At 50.6% G+C, this 14299-nt stretch overlaps 1 protein-coding gene across 1 annotated transcript; it reads right to left on the reverse strand.

The window, feature by feature from the left end:
* Positions 1 to 1134: 1134 nt before the first annotated feature.
* PNP (purine nucleoside phosphorylase) lies at positions 1135 to 10048 on the reverse strand. Its single transcript, XM_035543625.1, has 6 exons — positions 10026 to 10048; positions 6871 to 7040; positions 5796 to 5899; positions 4021 to 4196; positions 2203 to 2393; positions 1135 to 1376 (listed from the first exon to the last, which is right to left on the reverse strand). Exons 1-6 carry the CDS (start codon positions 10046 to 10048, stop codon positions 1135 to 1137), a joined length of 906 nt encoding a protein of 301 aa, XP_035399518.1.
* Positions 10049 to 14299: the final 4251 nt, after the last annotated feature.

Consider the following 14299-nt stretch of genomic DNA (forward strand, 5'->3'; position numbering starts at 1 on the left):
CGAAATCGCAGCATGAGGGGCTCCAAGCCCACCGGACCAGCTCACCCAGCTACAGCATCCTTCCGTGTCCCAACCAAAGAGGAGTCCCAGCAGGACGAGCCTGCCCCGGGGAGCTGGCAGCAGCCATAAACAACTGCTCAGCTGAATTTTGGCAGGCAGACTGGAAGCTCCCCACGCCCATCTGGGTGTCTTCGGTTCACACCGCTGTGTCAGCCGCGAGCAGCTCTGACAGTGACAGGCTTTGTGGCGAGCTCCAGGATAAATGAATGGAGAAGGTTACCTGGTAATTACAGTCGCTGTTTCACACCCAGCTGCAGCCGCTGCTCAGCTCGGCCTTCGGGGAATAACGAACAGTGCTTCGTTAGGGCGCATATCCACTCTTCCCTGGCAGATCGGTGCCCATTCCCCCATAATTCCCACTGTAACATCACCTCAGTCAACACCATGAACCACCGGTGCTGCAGGAGCACAAATTTGGGGTGAAGCTGGCTCAGACGGTGACCGCTCCATCCTGGGACACCAAAACCCAGCCTGGAGGGTGCAGGGTGCAGGCAGCAAATAGCCACGGAGCCGGGCAGTGAGCTGAGGGCGTCCCGGGGTGCAGAGACCACAGCAACCCCTTGGAGCGCACGGGGGTGCCGCAGTTTGCTTGGCAGCAACGCTTGCTCCATCCACACCGGTCTCACCTGCGGCCTGCCCTGTTTTTTGTACCCAGGTCCTCATCCAAAACTTGGTCTGTCTCTGGGCTTCCAGTGGCTTTGGAGCAGGCGCTAACCAGGCATCCCCAGCAGACACCGAGCCCCATGCCCGTCTCTCCAGCTTGCTCCCGGCTCGGTGCGATGGGAAGGACCTGTAGTAGGGGCAGGAGCCCCACGGCAGCCCCACAGAGCCTATGGTGCCAAGGGACACACAGCTCTGGGGATCTGCGAGGGGTCGGCGGGGGCTGTTTGGTGCCAGAACACTGCTATGGCCTTCCTCGGCCAAGAAGGGAGCTGGCTGCTACCCAGGGGTCATCACAGCAAGTTTCAAAGCAAATCCTGGCTGAAGCACGGGGACAAGATTCCCGGCATGTTCACAACCACAACAGCAGGAGGGGACAATCTCACCCCAGCACTCTCTGGCGTCCACGTGCTGTTATATGCAGGTAAGTGGCTGTGGTCGGGGGGAGCGGGGGCTCTCCCCGAGGCGGGCAGCGAGGCGCACCACCAGCCTGCGCAGGGCTTCAGCCCGTGCCACCGAGACGCGCAGCACGGCGTCGTGGCTGGTTTTCTCTGGGCTGCTGTAGCTCGTCGCTGCCCTGTTGGTGATGAGGGACAGCCCGAGGATGCGGAGGCCACAGTGCCTGGCGACGATGACTTCTGGGACGGTGCTCATGCCTACGGTAGTGGAGGAGAGGACTGGGATGAGTCGGAAGGGTAGGGACTGGCACCAAAATGAGCTCTCCCCAAAGCTCCTGGCCATGGCCCTGTCTCATTCCCTGCAGCTCTCTGGCTCTGATGGCTGAAGGCTGCAGCACTGCCGAGCTCTGGGTGCCCGCAGGCTCCCTGCCTCTCCCTAAGGTGCATCAGGCCGCTCGCAGCCCTGCCAAGAGGAGCACTGATGTGCTGTGTCATTCATTCGGTTCTCAAAAGGATATCACAAAGAGGAACTGCTGTGGGCAGCTGAGCTCCCTTCCTCACATACAGCAGACCTGCACGTGTTAAGGAACAGCCTTCCACGAGCTGTTTCAATGACCCAGGACCCCCTGAATCACAGCCTGGAGGAACCTGGGGACCCTAACACTTACCTTCCTCGCACACGAGCAGGAAGCTTTCCACATCTGCCCTTCCTAAACCACCCAGACTCCTGTGGAGCACTGCTCTGTACAGAAGAGGCACAGAGCAAAGAGCACCACAATGTTAAAAATAACAGAAAAGCACTGTTTGTGATTGGGTCCCACCGAAGTGGAGCCACTCGAGTGTGGGAGATTTGTTGTTTGGGAAATAGGCAGAAGGTTTTGCTGCACCCCTTGTCCTGGACAGCCCTAAGCACACAGAGCTGTTCTGCAGAGCCATCCTAGGAGATACACTAAGCAATCAGGAATACATTTCTCTAGGGCTAGGAGACTTGGATGGAGGCCAAAGACTGGGAAGAGTCATCCATGGGCAGAACAAGTTATTTAAGCTCCTGTCCGACCCCACAAGACCAACCCGTGCCTCTTACCCACAGCATCTGCCCCCAGGGCCTGCAGCACACGGCTCTCAGCGACAGTTTCATAGGAGGGACCGGCCAGCATGCAGTACACCCCTGTGTGGACGAAGCTCTGGAAGCCCAGCTCCTGCGCGCTCTCCATCGCCAGGCCGAGCAGATCTGGGTCGTAAGCATCAGACATGCAGGGAAACCTCACGCCAAGCCTGCAGGGCAGGAGAGGGCACAGCAAGGCTGGGATTGCTGCCATTCCTGCCAGATCTGACCCACTGAAGCCCTCCGCATGCCTTTTGGAAGGTCTGGCTTCAGGTCTGGTTTTGGTTCCTGGCACAGCAGGATCACACGTGGTGAGAGGAGCAGGTGTAGGAGCCCCAGGGCCACATTTAACTTTCATCCTCTGCTTCAAGGCTGGGTCTCCTACTTGCTCTGGGTCTTAAGACAGCAGCTCATTCCTGCTGAGTTATCCCAGTCCTGCTCCTGCCTGAATCCTACTATTGAGTCACGCACAGCAGCAGTGATAGCAAGGGCTGGTGTACTGCTGCTAGCTGGAAACCAGCTCCCAGCCGCGTTCCCCAGCTCAGTTCAGTTGGGTGGATCCGGTCCTTCACCCAGGCTACTGAAGCTCTGGCAGGCTTTCACAATCCTCCAGTTGAACGCTTAGGGCAGTAGGTGGCTTATTTTGTGCTCATAAGCCCTAAAACATTATAAACAAACAACTTTCCTATTTGCTCTAAGGGAATAAGTATTCATCAGCATGAAAATTGCTTCCTTCCTGAAGGACACCCAGCAATGCCAAGGCTGGTCTCTAATTTACTAAATCAAACCCCGAGATTCTTGCCTGTATTCCCTTTCCACATCACTTCGTTGCCTCCAGTTTTTCTGTTGTGTTCAGATAAACCCTTCCTAGTGGCTGAGTTGGACTGCCTTTTAGAAAGGGTTTGCTCTTGTGAATCAGCTTGCAAAGTATTTCAGGACCCTTTGCCCATTCTGACACCTCAGCCAGCACCACAGAAGCCCCCAGGCGCTGCAGCCTGCACCAGGAAGGTGCCTCTGGGGGCACTTAGACAGCTATGCTGCCTTTGAATGCCGTCCAGACGAAGGTATTGTTTGGTCGGTGCTTTTCCTCCTGCTCCTGAGCAATTAGCCAAGTCCAGAGAGCTGCAAGCACTCCTCCACGCGGCTTCTTTGCTTTTGATCATTTTTCCTCCAACCCCCAACAATACCTATGGAGACATTAGGATGTTCTGCTTTAGATGGGCACTGTCCTAGGCTAGAAGAGGCCATCGAGCCCAACCTCCTGCCCAAAGCAGCTGTGTCCAGCGACAGCAGCAGCCCAGCGGTGAGGACGTGTTACCTGCCCCTGTGCTCAGCCCGCAAGGAGGATCCTGCACACCCAGCACCGGATCCCCCTGCCCCAGCTCACGGCTCCCAGATCCAGAGGCCTCCGGGGAGGCTGCCAGGACAACCACCTCCCACCAGGCTGCTGCCTGCAGGGGAGCCGTGATGCTAACGAAGGCTCCCCAGTTTAATGAGCTGCTTACACGGGTGGCTTTGGTTCCCCTGGGGGGAGCTGGGTCCAACCTCCACCTCTCAGCATTCATCAGCAGGCAAAACCAGCAGCCTGAGGCTGGGGTAGGAAAGGATTCGCTGGCAGCATGGGGCTGAGGGCTTAGCCAGGGACTAGGAAAGACGCAATTAGCTGTAGGACCACTTAACTCCAATGTGGGCCAGTAGGAAATGAAATGGAACAGGAGCTGAGCTGCAAGTCCATAAACATCCCGCCCTCTCTTTCTGCTCACCTTGCCCCGTTGCGGGAGGAGGAGGACTTCTTACCTCTCATCGTTTGGCCCACGCAGCGGGTTCTGCCCTCCCAAGCCAAACATGCTGATGTGGTCTCTGATGAACATGATGTCCCCCACCTGGAAGTGGTGGTTCAGTCCCCCGGCAGCATTTGTGGTAATCAAGACCTCCACCCCCAGGAGAGAGAAGACCCTGATGGGAAAGGTGACCTGCAGGGACCAAAGGCATACATAGGGTGAAGACCACAAGGCTCAGCTCAGGTGTTTGGTATTCCAGGAACACGGTGCGAGGTTGGGCTTCGCATGGGTGGGATTGCTAGATCAACTCAGAAGATGCAAGGATGCAAAGAAGAAAGAAATCAGAGCGGACCGCTAGTGAAATCAAAGTTCAAACAGGCATTAGGTAGCTGGTCAATTGTCCCTGTTCAACTACAAACAGCAGCAGGAAAAGACATGACGACTGTGACCATCAGCATTAAGAGTGTAGGAAGGATGGGGAGAAAAGAGGCAGCACAGAGGGTTTGAAACAGGCTGCAGTGCCCTTCCTGGGGAGAAGGAGGGTTTGCAGGCAGCTCACACTGTGCAGAAAGAGGCCTCCATGAGCCCACAGGGAGATAAACCAACCCTTTTCTCCAATTTTAAATTCCCCCTCATTTAAATAAAAATACTTCTAAAGTTTTTAAACATATTAAAAGCTAATTCTGAAATGAATACCATTAAAATTCAAGCCCACATTTATTACAGATGCACTCAGGTCAAATAAATGCAACACAAAAAGAATATGCAGATAATTTTTTGCTCGCTGGCAAGGTCTTGCAGAGATCAAACCGCTGTGCTGATTGGAGAAACTACTTATGCACATGGACCTGGAGCTTAATTGATACACCAGCTTCTTTACAGCAACGATGCATTTTGCAGAAGTACAGAGAGTGTCTTCTTCATTTTGGCTTATTCACACTAGTCTGCATCAGTAACCTGCTTATTGGGAGTTAAAGAACTACTGGGAACTGAAAAAAATAAAAAAGTTTGATTTTGAGGAGTAAGGAAAGAACTGGAGTGATAGCTGTTGTTTCTAAAATGCTAAGGAAACTGTGAGCAGAAATGATTTCCTAACTATGGACATTAGCAAATGAGTTAATTTTAATAGACAAACATGTTTTGATAACCTAGTTTTGGATCAAGTATGTTAAAATAGTTATGTTCTATAAAAGATGCGTTGCCAAGAATTACAGTCTGTATCCATATGCCAACTGACCTTGGCCACAAGTAAAACCTCAAACCCAACCAAATAAGAGAGAACCCACTAAACTATCAGCCAGTAAGGGATATCTGGGTTTCCTAACAGAAATCTACATAGGGACAATAGTAGGGAACATGAATACTAGGAAACTCCCATAGCTCCGTGTGTGAACTGGGAGACTACACCAAATTATACCAGCTGATGAGTTCTTTCTATGGGGAAAAAAAAAAGCCTGAAACTATACAAACGTGAAAAGATGAAAATAGATTATTCCTGTTAATCAGAGTTTCCTGGCTGCTGCTTCAAACCATGATTGAACTGACCGAGTGGAGCCATGTGAATTAACCTGTCTCGCACCCTACATGGCTTTGTGGCTGCCCAGCACCAGCTCCGCCCGGAGGAAGCTCTCACTTTCAATTCCCCATTTTATTTTATTTTTGTGGGAGAAATCCATTCGTACACTCAGTGCCAGAACTACCCTCCCGCAGCTAAGCATCAGAGCAAGCGGTTGCTTTCACCTCTTTGCAAAAACCTCTTTTGCTGCAGGAATGATTTGCTTGAGGACTCACCGCGCTGCCGGAGTACCCTTCGTAGGAGTGGAAGCGCCCCTGCATGCACACGCACGGCTGCCCGCTCAGCTCCCCGAACACCAGCCTGCCCGCGTGCCCTGCGACTGGAAGGGAACGGTGTCACTGCGGGTACCGGGCTCGGGGTCTTGGGTTCTGGAGGGATTTGTCGGCTGATTATGGGTTACAGCATGAACAAGCGCTGCAGAGCAGAGGGCTGGAAGGTAAATACCAATGGCAAAGTACAAAACCATGCAGGTTTTTGTTTGGTTTGGGGTTTTGTGAAATCTTCCCGGCTCTTGTCCTACCATTCAGCCTGACGAGACCACTGCTCCTGAGCACGCCACCAGAAGGAGCTCTGGCAGTGTGAGGAGCTGATGTTGGTGCGTCTGAGATGTTGATTTCTGCTCACTGGCAGGTGGATCAAGAACACAGCATTTCTTCTCATTGTGCCCTACAGAGTCGTGAGATGTCCAGAACAAGCAGCCAGGTGTGAATTTGCACTGACAGCCTGCAGCTGATATTACCATTTCTTGAGTTTCCTTCTATCTAAGAAGGCTTTTCTTTTGGTTATAGAATCATAGAAATGTTTAGGTTGGAAAAGGCCATCAAAGTCACCAAGTCCACCCATCAACCTGGCCTACCAAGTCCCACCACTAAACCGAGTCCCTTAGTGCCACGTCCACATGTCCCTGAAACACATAGGAGACACTACCACTTCCCTGGGCAGCCCGTTCCAATGCTTGACCACCCTCTCCATGAAGAAATTCTTCCTAATATTCAACTAAACCTCCCCTGGTACAACTAGAGGCCATTAATCAACAGGAACTCTTCCTTGGTGGTAGCACAGTTTAGTTACAGCTATCACATGAAGGTGTGGTGCCTGGTGTGGGACAAGGGCTCATGGATGTTACTGAAACTGGAGTCACGATGCAGCTCTGTGAGCGCATATTTCCCCACCGAGGGACCCTTTGTGCCCGAAGCCAAGAGCTGAGGGAAGGGGTGGGTGTTGGTTTGAGTTGTCTACATCCCTCTTGCTGCTGCTGGATGGGTTGCTGATGCCCGGGGTCGTGCCAACCTGTGCTCCGTGGGAAGTGGGGGATGTCCTCGTACGGAAAGACTGCCTTCTTGTCTAGCACCGCAGCCAGATCGCCCAGCCCGGACCCGCAGATGATCGCCATCTTCGGGCACTGAGCAGTGCGGGCTCGTAACCAATCTGCTGTTTCCTTGCACACCTCATAGCTGTTCCTGCAGAAGGAGAAGAGGTCAGTGAACCTGTCAGGCCATCCGAAGAACAAATTTCAAAAGATAACAGTCCTGAAAAGGTGCAAAGGAAAAAAAAATCATTAAGACTTAAACGATAGGAGCTTCACTGCTGTTATGGAAGATGTTTCTCTATAGCAAACACTTAATCTCATATTTTACCCCAGGCCACTGGCAAATCAGGTGAATCCTCTCTGTCAGTTCTATTCTGAAGTGGAAGCTGGCTAATGATACCTATATAACACAAATGTCACAAGGCATTACAGTTCATGTTTCTGATGCATTCTGGTCTCTCCTGAGTTAGTGAAGGAATGGAAAAGCACAATTAGTCTGAAAAATTACACCCTATGTGTGTGCATTGGGATGTTCAGCCTGTGATGGGGAGGTACAAGAGGAGACAGGTCCAGGGGCAAGCACCATCTGCAGAGACGGGGAACCCAAGCTCCAGAAGTGTTGGGTGCCATCAGCTCCCAGGGCTTCCTTCCAGAACTGGCCATGCTTCTCAGACATCCACCCGCTCCATACCTGGTGGTTTCACTCGAGGATGCTGAACATGGATCTCTTGTTCATCCTCTCCATGGGGTTACACCTAGGCAGGAGGCCCAATGACACAAGCCTACTTGAAAACAGAAATTAAGCTCAGGAATTGGGGTTCCTGGGTTTACGTTGTCTGTTTTCAAGGGGGATGCTCAGATGCTTTGCCCAAAATGGGTCTTATCCAGTGCTGGGGCGCATCGCTGGAAGGTGGGATGGGAGAAGCTGGCATTACATTGCCTGTTTTGTACCTGTCTCTGTAAGACAGACAGCTTTGATAGTCAGGCCTGGCTTGTATTCTTCAGTCCAGTATTCTTCAGATGCATTAGTCAGTTTTGAAATGCAATCAATAGAAGATTAATCACATAATCCTGCTTAAAATAGGACAACAAAGATACTTTCCGAAAGTCAATGGCAAGGTTGATTGGAAAGTCTCTTCAAAAGCACGGGCGCTGATACCATTTCTTGGTAGCAAATTGGTCATTGCCACTGATGGGTACAATTAGGGGCTGAGGGGCTGCAACCAACACAGGTGGGGCATGAAAGGCTGCTCTGCCTATTGTGGGCTGCCAGGGCCAGGTACCACGACGGTGGTGGTGATTTAAAATTGATTGAAGACACTGATAAGCAGTAGCTTCATGATTTTCTTTTTTTAAAACAGGTTTCTTTTTTCTAGTGACCTTGTTTGTGCTGCAATTCTGCTGCCTGCAGCCTTGGAGGATGTGCAGAAAAGCTTTCAAAGTGGTGCTTTGCACCCCAGGAGGTCTCAGGCCACTGATGAACAGGACCTAAGTGTCATTGTAGACCTGGTTCATCTAACTGGAGCACCATATTCAAGCACAGGATCTCAATTCTATCACTTTCTTCCTTCAGGCTGACGAGGCAGGTAGTTACTGCATGGGCTTCTTCTGCAAGCTTTTTAATCTCCTAGCTGTCCAGCTGCTGCTGTGTGTCCTGCCTGGTGTCTGGTACAAAAATGCTCCTAGTTAGGACCTGTGATGTCAAAAACACCTGAGTATCTCACAAATTTGCGATCCAGCAGGAAGAAAAAACTTCCATAGTCCTGAGTTAAAATGAAGTCATTTAGCTGAAATATTTTTCAAAGGAGAAGTCTGGAAATGAGTGTATTTACCATAACATGTTGTTCAATTTTCCAAGTGCACCCTAAGCTCTTAAAATACGCAAAAAGTATCAAATTGACATTACTGAAGCCTACGCCCATCTGACTGTATTATCCCTAGCCCAGCTACAGCTGTCCCAGACAACAACTTTAAAAGTGCTTTACATATATTATGGAAGGACTCCCCACACATTTCTGTTGAATTACTGTGACCCTTATCGAGAAAAAATGTTGAATAACTAAAACCCTTAGAGGGAACCAAGAGAATTTCAATGCAGCTCCCAGGCTGATGAGGCACCTGTGGCAGACGAGAGAAATAATGAGGTCACCAGCATCTGCTCTCTCACTGACAACTAGTCCCCAATCTCTTTCTCTTTTTGCATTTTTAAAGAAAGGTTCACATGCCCTTGAAAAATAACATTTAAATAATGGACATTACTCCTAAAAGCCCAGAAAGCTCAGGACGGGATGACGCTGATTCAACAACAGCTGAAGACAATGGGATTGACTGAGCTGTACAGACTTTTGGGAGGGGGACTTTTTTTTTTTTCCTTCTAGTGCTGCCCTTTGCACTGAGCTCTGTGACGGCAAAATCCATTTGCTGTGTCTGCCTGCGAGGCTTTCTGCTGGGCTCCCAGGAATTTCCCGGGTGCCCAGCAGCAGGAGACCACGACCCATGGGTCAGTGAATGCAGCATTCAGCCTGCAAGTGCACGAGCCCGAGGTCCGTGCGGGGTTTTTGGCAGCCTGAATGGGTACATGAAGTACAAAGCCCCCTGTAGCTGCTCCACCTCCCACCATGCACCCCTAATGATAGTGCTCAGCGGCATCGCTTTGGATTAAATCACAGGATCAGCTGAAAGCACAATCCCCTGCATTGTGAGCGCTGTCATCCGCTGGAGAGCTGCGTTTGCTGCAGAGCACAGGACTGCCACCGATGACAGATCCTTTATGGCACAAAAACCCCCACTCGTTCTGCTCCTGGGTTGGCTGAAAACAAATCCATGTAAAATGCAGCTGTGCAGCAACAAGAGCTGGAGGATTATGTTTCAGAGAGGGGCACACGTCTGGGCGGCCAGCGCCTCTGTCTCCACTTCATGCTTGCACCTCCTGGCCACGACTTCTGCCAAGGTCACTTGCTGGCTGCCGAATTTCATAACGCCAGCACCTGATGCGGGCAGACGGCCAATTTCTCTCCGGTAACGAGATGTTTGCTCCCGAGCAGCCTCTGCCTGATGGCAGGAAGGAGGAGAGGGAAGCAGGGCAAGCTCCCCCATCCCCTTCCAGCCTCGCTGTCCCCATTGCACAGCACCTTACCTGTCCTCCTCTGCATAGGCCATCCTCCGCCCTGGCTACCCACAAAGAAGGGGATAGCTGCTGGAAATGGAGCTGTAGCTGTTGGAAAAAGGCAGAAAGGACGAGGAGCGGATGCCTACAGGATGCCCCCAGCTGGGTCCTGTGAGGCTCAGGTCCCCAAGGAGCTGGGGACATCGGCTGCTCTGCTCTTGTCCAAACGACACCGAGCTCGGCGGAAAGCTCAAGTGTGAACTTTTATAATGTGGGTGAAGCCTGGAGAAAGTTCACACGCAACTTTTCAGCAGCCTCTCGGAGCGGAGCAGCTGACAGCAAATCTGCATAGGTGTCACCTGCTGCTGTGACATTCAGACCCCTGGGAGCACGCAGAGCAGGACAGCCCATGCCACACAGCCCTGCGACAAACAATGAGACATCCCCGTGTCCCTTACCTGCCCATTTGCTCCTGGCCCCCAGCTCCCCACAGCTTTTCGCTCATTTAATGGCTGCGCCCATCTCAAAAAGAAATACTGCCTCCGGCTATTCTAAGCCTGTTCAGCTGATTATATTGGGGAAGAGAGGAAAAAAAATAAATCAGGGCCCCACCCTACACCTTTCTGATTTCCAAAGATGCTTCCAAGGCAATCAAGTGCCAAAAATTTTTTGCAGATTGGTGATGAGGAGAGAAGAGATGCTATGTGCCCTGGGTGAGGGGCTACAGCTGCAGCGTGCATTCACAGCTTACTGGATCCAGAAAGGCCTCATGCAACTAGAATTTATATTTATAAGTATTCCAGGCAGGGAGAAAGCCTCAATCAGAGCTTGTCAACTCTGAGACAAATCAGCCAGACATAAAGAACTTAGAAAATTGGGCTACCCCAGTTTCAGGTCTTGTAATGTTTCATAGGCCTTCCATTCAGGTTTGCTTGTCGGTCTTGAAGACCACACATCAAACATCGCCTCGGTTGCCCTGGGAAACTCTCAGAGAACTTCAAAGTCAAGCAGGGAAATAAATGCAGAAAGAAAAGCCTGGGTGTTTTGAGAGATACTTCATGTTGGAAGGAGCCTGCTCCAAGGCAGAAACCCACATCATCCCCCAGCAAGGGCTCAGGTCCTTGAAAACAAGCAGGATTTAGGCATTAAGAGTAGCAGAAAGTTCTGTTGATAAGAGGTTTTTTTCAAAAGGCACAACCGGCACCGCAGAACAGAAGATGCATCTGAAGAAGAGCCACAAGCGCCCTTTCCCCTCAAGTCCTTGACCTTCTCCCTTTCTTCCTGGTATCACACTTCATCTCCTGAATCGCTTTCTTTTAGAAAGCTTCTGAAGTCTCTCCCACAAAGACCAGCGGATGTGGGTGCTGCTGCTTCGGGAATCTGTTGTGCATTGCTGCATGGGGCAGCAGAGAAAAAACAACTCCACCGTCTCCCTTCCCATCCCCTCCTTCCTTCTTCAGCCGTACCCCCTTTGGCCATGATGCCTCATGCCTGTCTTTGTGAACCTCGGTCACCTCTCTGCCTGTTCCACCTCGATTCTTTCCCTGCCTCACCTTTCCTTCCTCCAGCATGGTTCTTCCATACAAACACAGCAGGCAGAAGACCCTGCATTTTGCTGCCACTTGCCCAAAGCCACAGTCTCAGGGCCACCTCCCGGCTCCCTCTGGCCCTTTTGCCCCCCGGAGCCCCCTGCCCCTCTCGCCAGCACTCAGCACTCCTCTGAAAGCCATCGTCTGCTCCCGTTCATTTAACAGAGGGAGCAAAGCTGGGCCTCCAGCGTTGGTTTTCCACAGAGTTCTTTGGTGTCAGCAGACTTCTGATGCCCCCAAGATATGTTCCCTTATTTAGCCTTAATCTGATTATGTTCATTAATCTGATTTTTTTTTTTCTGCAAAGTAGACAAGATATCACACAGCCTGAGAGCTCTTCCCAATTTGTTCTTGTCTAAGACAATCTCCTCCCTAGCTGGGATTTACATGGAAAACAGGATTACCAGAAAGGGACCATTTTATCTATCTTCCTGCAGCACCTGTTATTTAACAAAAGTTGCTTGAGGTTTAACCTGTGATGGTGCATTAGCTGGACAAGTACAAGATAAAGGCTCACCCTACTAGGAAAAATTAATTTCAGCATTGAGGGCATTTGTGCCAATAACAGTTTAGAGAGGAAAAGAAAAAACTAATTAAGCCTCAGCTCTTGTACAGGTACTCTGGAGCAGATCTATCTAAAATAAGTTATTGAATAGATTGCATAATCCTTAAGAAAGAGTATTGACAGCCTTCCCGTACATGTGTCTGCAGCAAAGCGCATCTGTAATCCCGATCTTATTGACCTGGTGTCATTCCAGTCCCATTTCTAGGCAGAACTTCAGCTGCTCTAGGACGCAGACACCATCACCTGAAATAACTTTCTAACAATGCTCTACATTCCCACAGCAACTTCTATCTAAAGAAGTGTTGTGAAATATTTTTGCAAGTGTTTCGTTAAAACAGTTAATTAATGCTTTCGGGTAAGTCTCCCACGTCGTCAAGCGGTCGTGTTATCGCAGCACCAAATTCCCTTGCAGCCTCCTCACGGGCACCGCACGTCGCGGCTGCAGGGGAGCTGAGCGGGGTCTCTGCACCTGGGGACAGCTTCAACCAGCCGGGCCCAGGGGGAAGAATCCCCCCAGCAGAGGCTTACAGGCATTGCCATACCCTCACGGTGCTTGCTGCCGTCTCTGCCTGGGGGCATTTTCCCCTAATCCTTAGGCAGAAAAGCTAGGATTCTGCTTTGGTATTCTAGAGGAAGGTAAAATGGATAAACCTGGGAAAGATTTATTTTGCTTTCCTGATGATTCAGCAAAGTGCAGGTTCCAGGTTTGGTTCAAAAGTTCCTAAGTGTACTCTAAGAACTAATTGGGATTTTCGCAGTAATTTGGAACCTCCTTGCCTGGGAAGCTCATCACTTGTTTGTGTGCTGGCTATCCAAGACAGCCGCAGGAGCGTCGCCAGCTGTAAGGAAGGTAAATACAAACAAACAAGTCATCAGCAAAGCTATTCCCCTGGAGACTGCTTTAAATTCCAGGAAGCTCTGCCCAAAGAACACTGCCCATCACTTTCCTTCAGGAGAGAGACCTGCAGCCCCAATGAGCGCAGGAAGGGGTGGGCAGGGGAGCAGAAAACCAGAAGCTGCTGCGAGAGCTCGTCATGGTTAGCTGAGCAAAACAAGACCTGAGCAATGCTCTGATGGCAGTCTGAAAATGTTGCCATGGAGGCAGGAGAGAGACAGAAACTTCAGACAGGCACCAGGACACTGGGGAGATGTGTGTACAGTTAGGCTAGACATTAGCAAAAAGCTTCCAGCTTCCCCAATTGCACAACTCTGAACAGCCCCCCTGCAAGGGCACAGGGGAAAGGCTTCAGGGTGGAGATGGGTTTATGTAAGGGCTGGAGGAGGTGCACAGGCAGGGACGCAGACGCATCATTGATAAATTTTATACTAGCACTAAAAACTCACCTTTTCTGCTTTTAGGAATTAAGACTTTGGATTTGTTCAGATTTAGCCAAGTGATACCACTGCAATTAGGAAAAGAACTCAGCTGTCCTAAGGCCACGCAGCATTTCATCTTCAACTCCAGAAGAGGCGTCAGAGGTCGAAGGAAAAGGCTGGGGTTGTGGCTGTGGGAGCTCATGGGAGGGAAAGAAGTGCTCCTGTCAAGGAACTCAGCAGGGACAGGGTAAAAAGGATGACTCGGGGGTTTAGGGCCAGGAGCTGTGTTTTCTGGAGGGATAGGAACAGCACAGCCAGGGATTAGCAGTATGTCAGTCTTGGGATGAACGGGTGGGCTTTGTGCTGCAACAGTGCCTTGTGGCAGGCAGGAAAAACAGGTAGCTTGGGGAAAACACCTGGGAGTGTTTCAACAACAGCATAGCGAGGATATGTGGAAGAGAAACCAGGAATCCTGGTGGATTGGAAGCTGCAGAATGTCAACCCCCCCTCAGGCCTACAATAAGCGAAAATAACTGAGAGTTAAGGACTAAAAAATAAGGTAGAAATGCTTTCAGCCCTGGCACAGAAGAAAACAGTTCTCAGATAGTTAAATGTTACAATGACTGTATGCATCCCTGGTGATTCTTGCAGTCAGATATATTCCCTTGTCTGGCACAGGTAGACACAGTTCCTACCCTGGCATCACAGCCAACCATTGGCCTGAAGCTCTGTAGGAAGCAGTTACCTCTCTGTGGGAAGGATAAGGACACTTCCCCAAACCTGGGACCAAAGTTTATTCCATTCTGTGGTCAGGTTCTCTCACTAGTCACTAA

The sequence above is a fragment of the Cygnus atratus genome, chromosome 12, assembly GCF_013377495.2.
Source record: "Cygnus atratus isolate AKBS03 ecotype Queensland, Australia chromosome 12, CAtr_DNAZoo_HiC_assembly, whole genome shotgun sequence".
NCBI lineage: Eukaryota > Metazoa > Chordata > Aves > Anseriformes > Anatidae > Cygnus > Cygnus atratus.

Bases quoted from the DNA above. Each gene is read 5' to 3' on its own strand.
- PNP (XM_035543625.1), bottom strand. From the start codon at position 10,048: ATGGCCTATGCAGAGGAGGACAG. The intron at 7,041-10,025 runs GTAAGGTGCTGT...CTCCTTCTGCAG, and splicing joins GCCTATGCAGAGGAGGACAG to GAACAGCTATGAGGTGTGCA. The intron at 4,197-5,795 runs GTGAGTCCTCAA...TGGTCCCTGCAG, and splicing joins AAGGGTACTCCGGCAGCGCG to GTCACCTTTCCCATCAGGGT.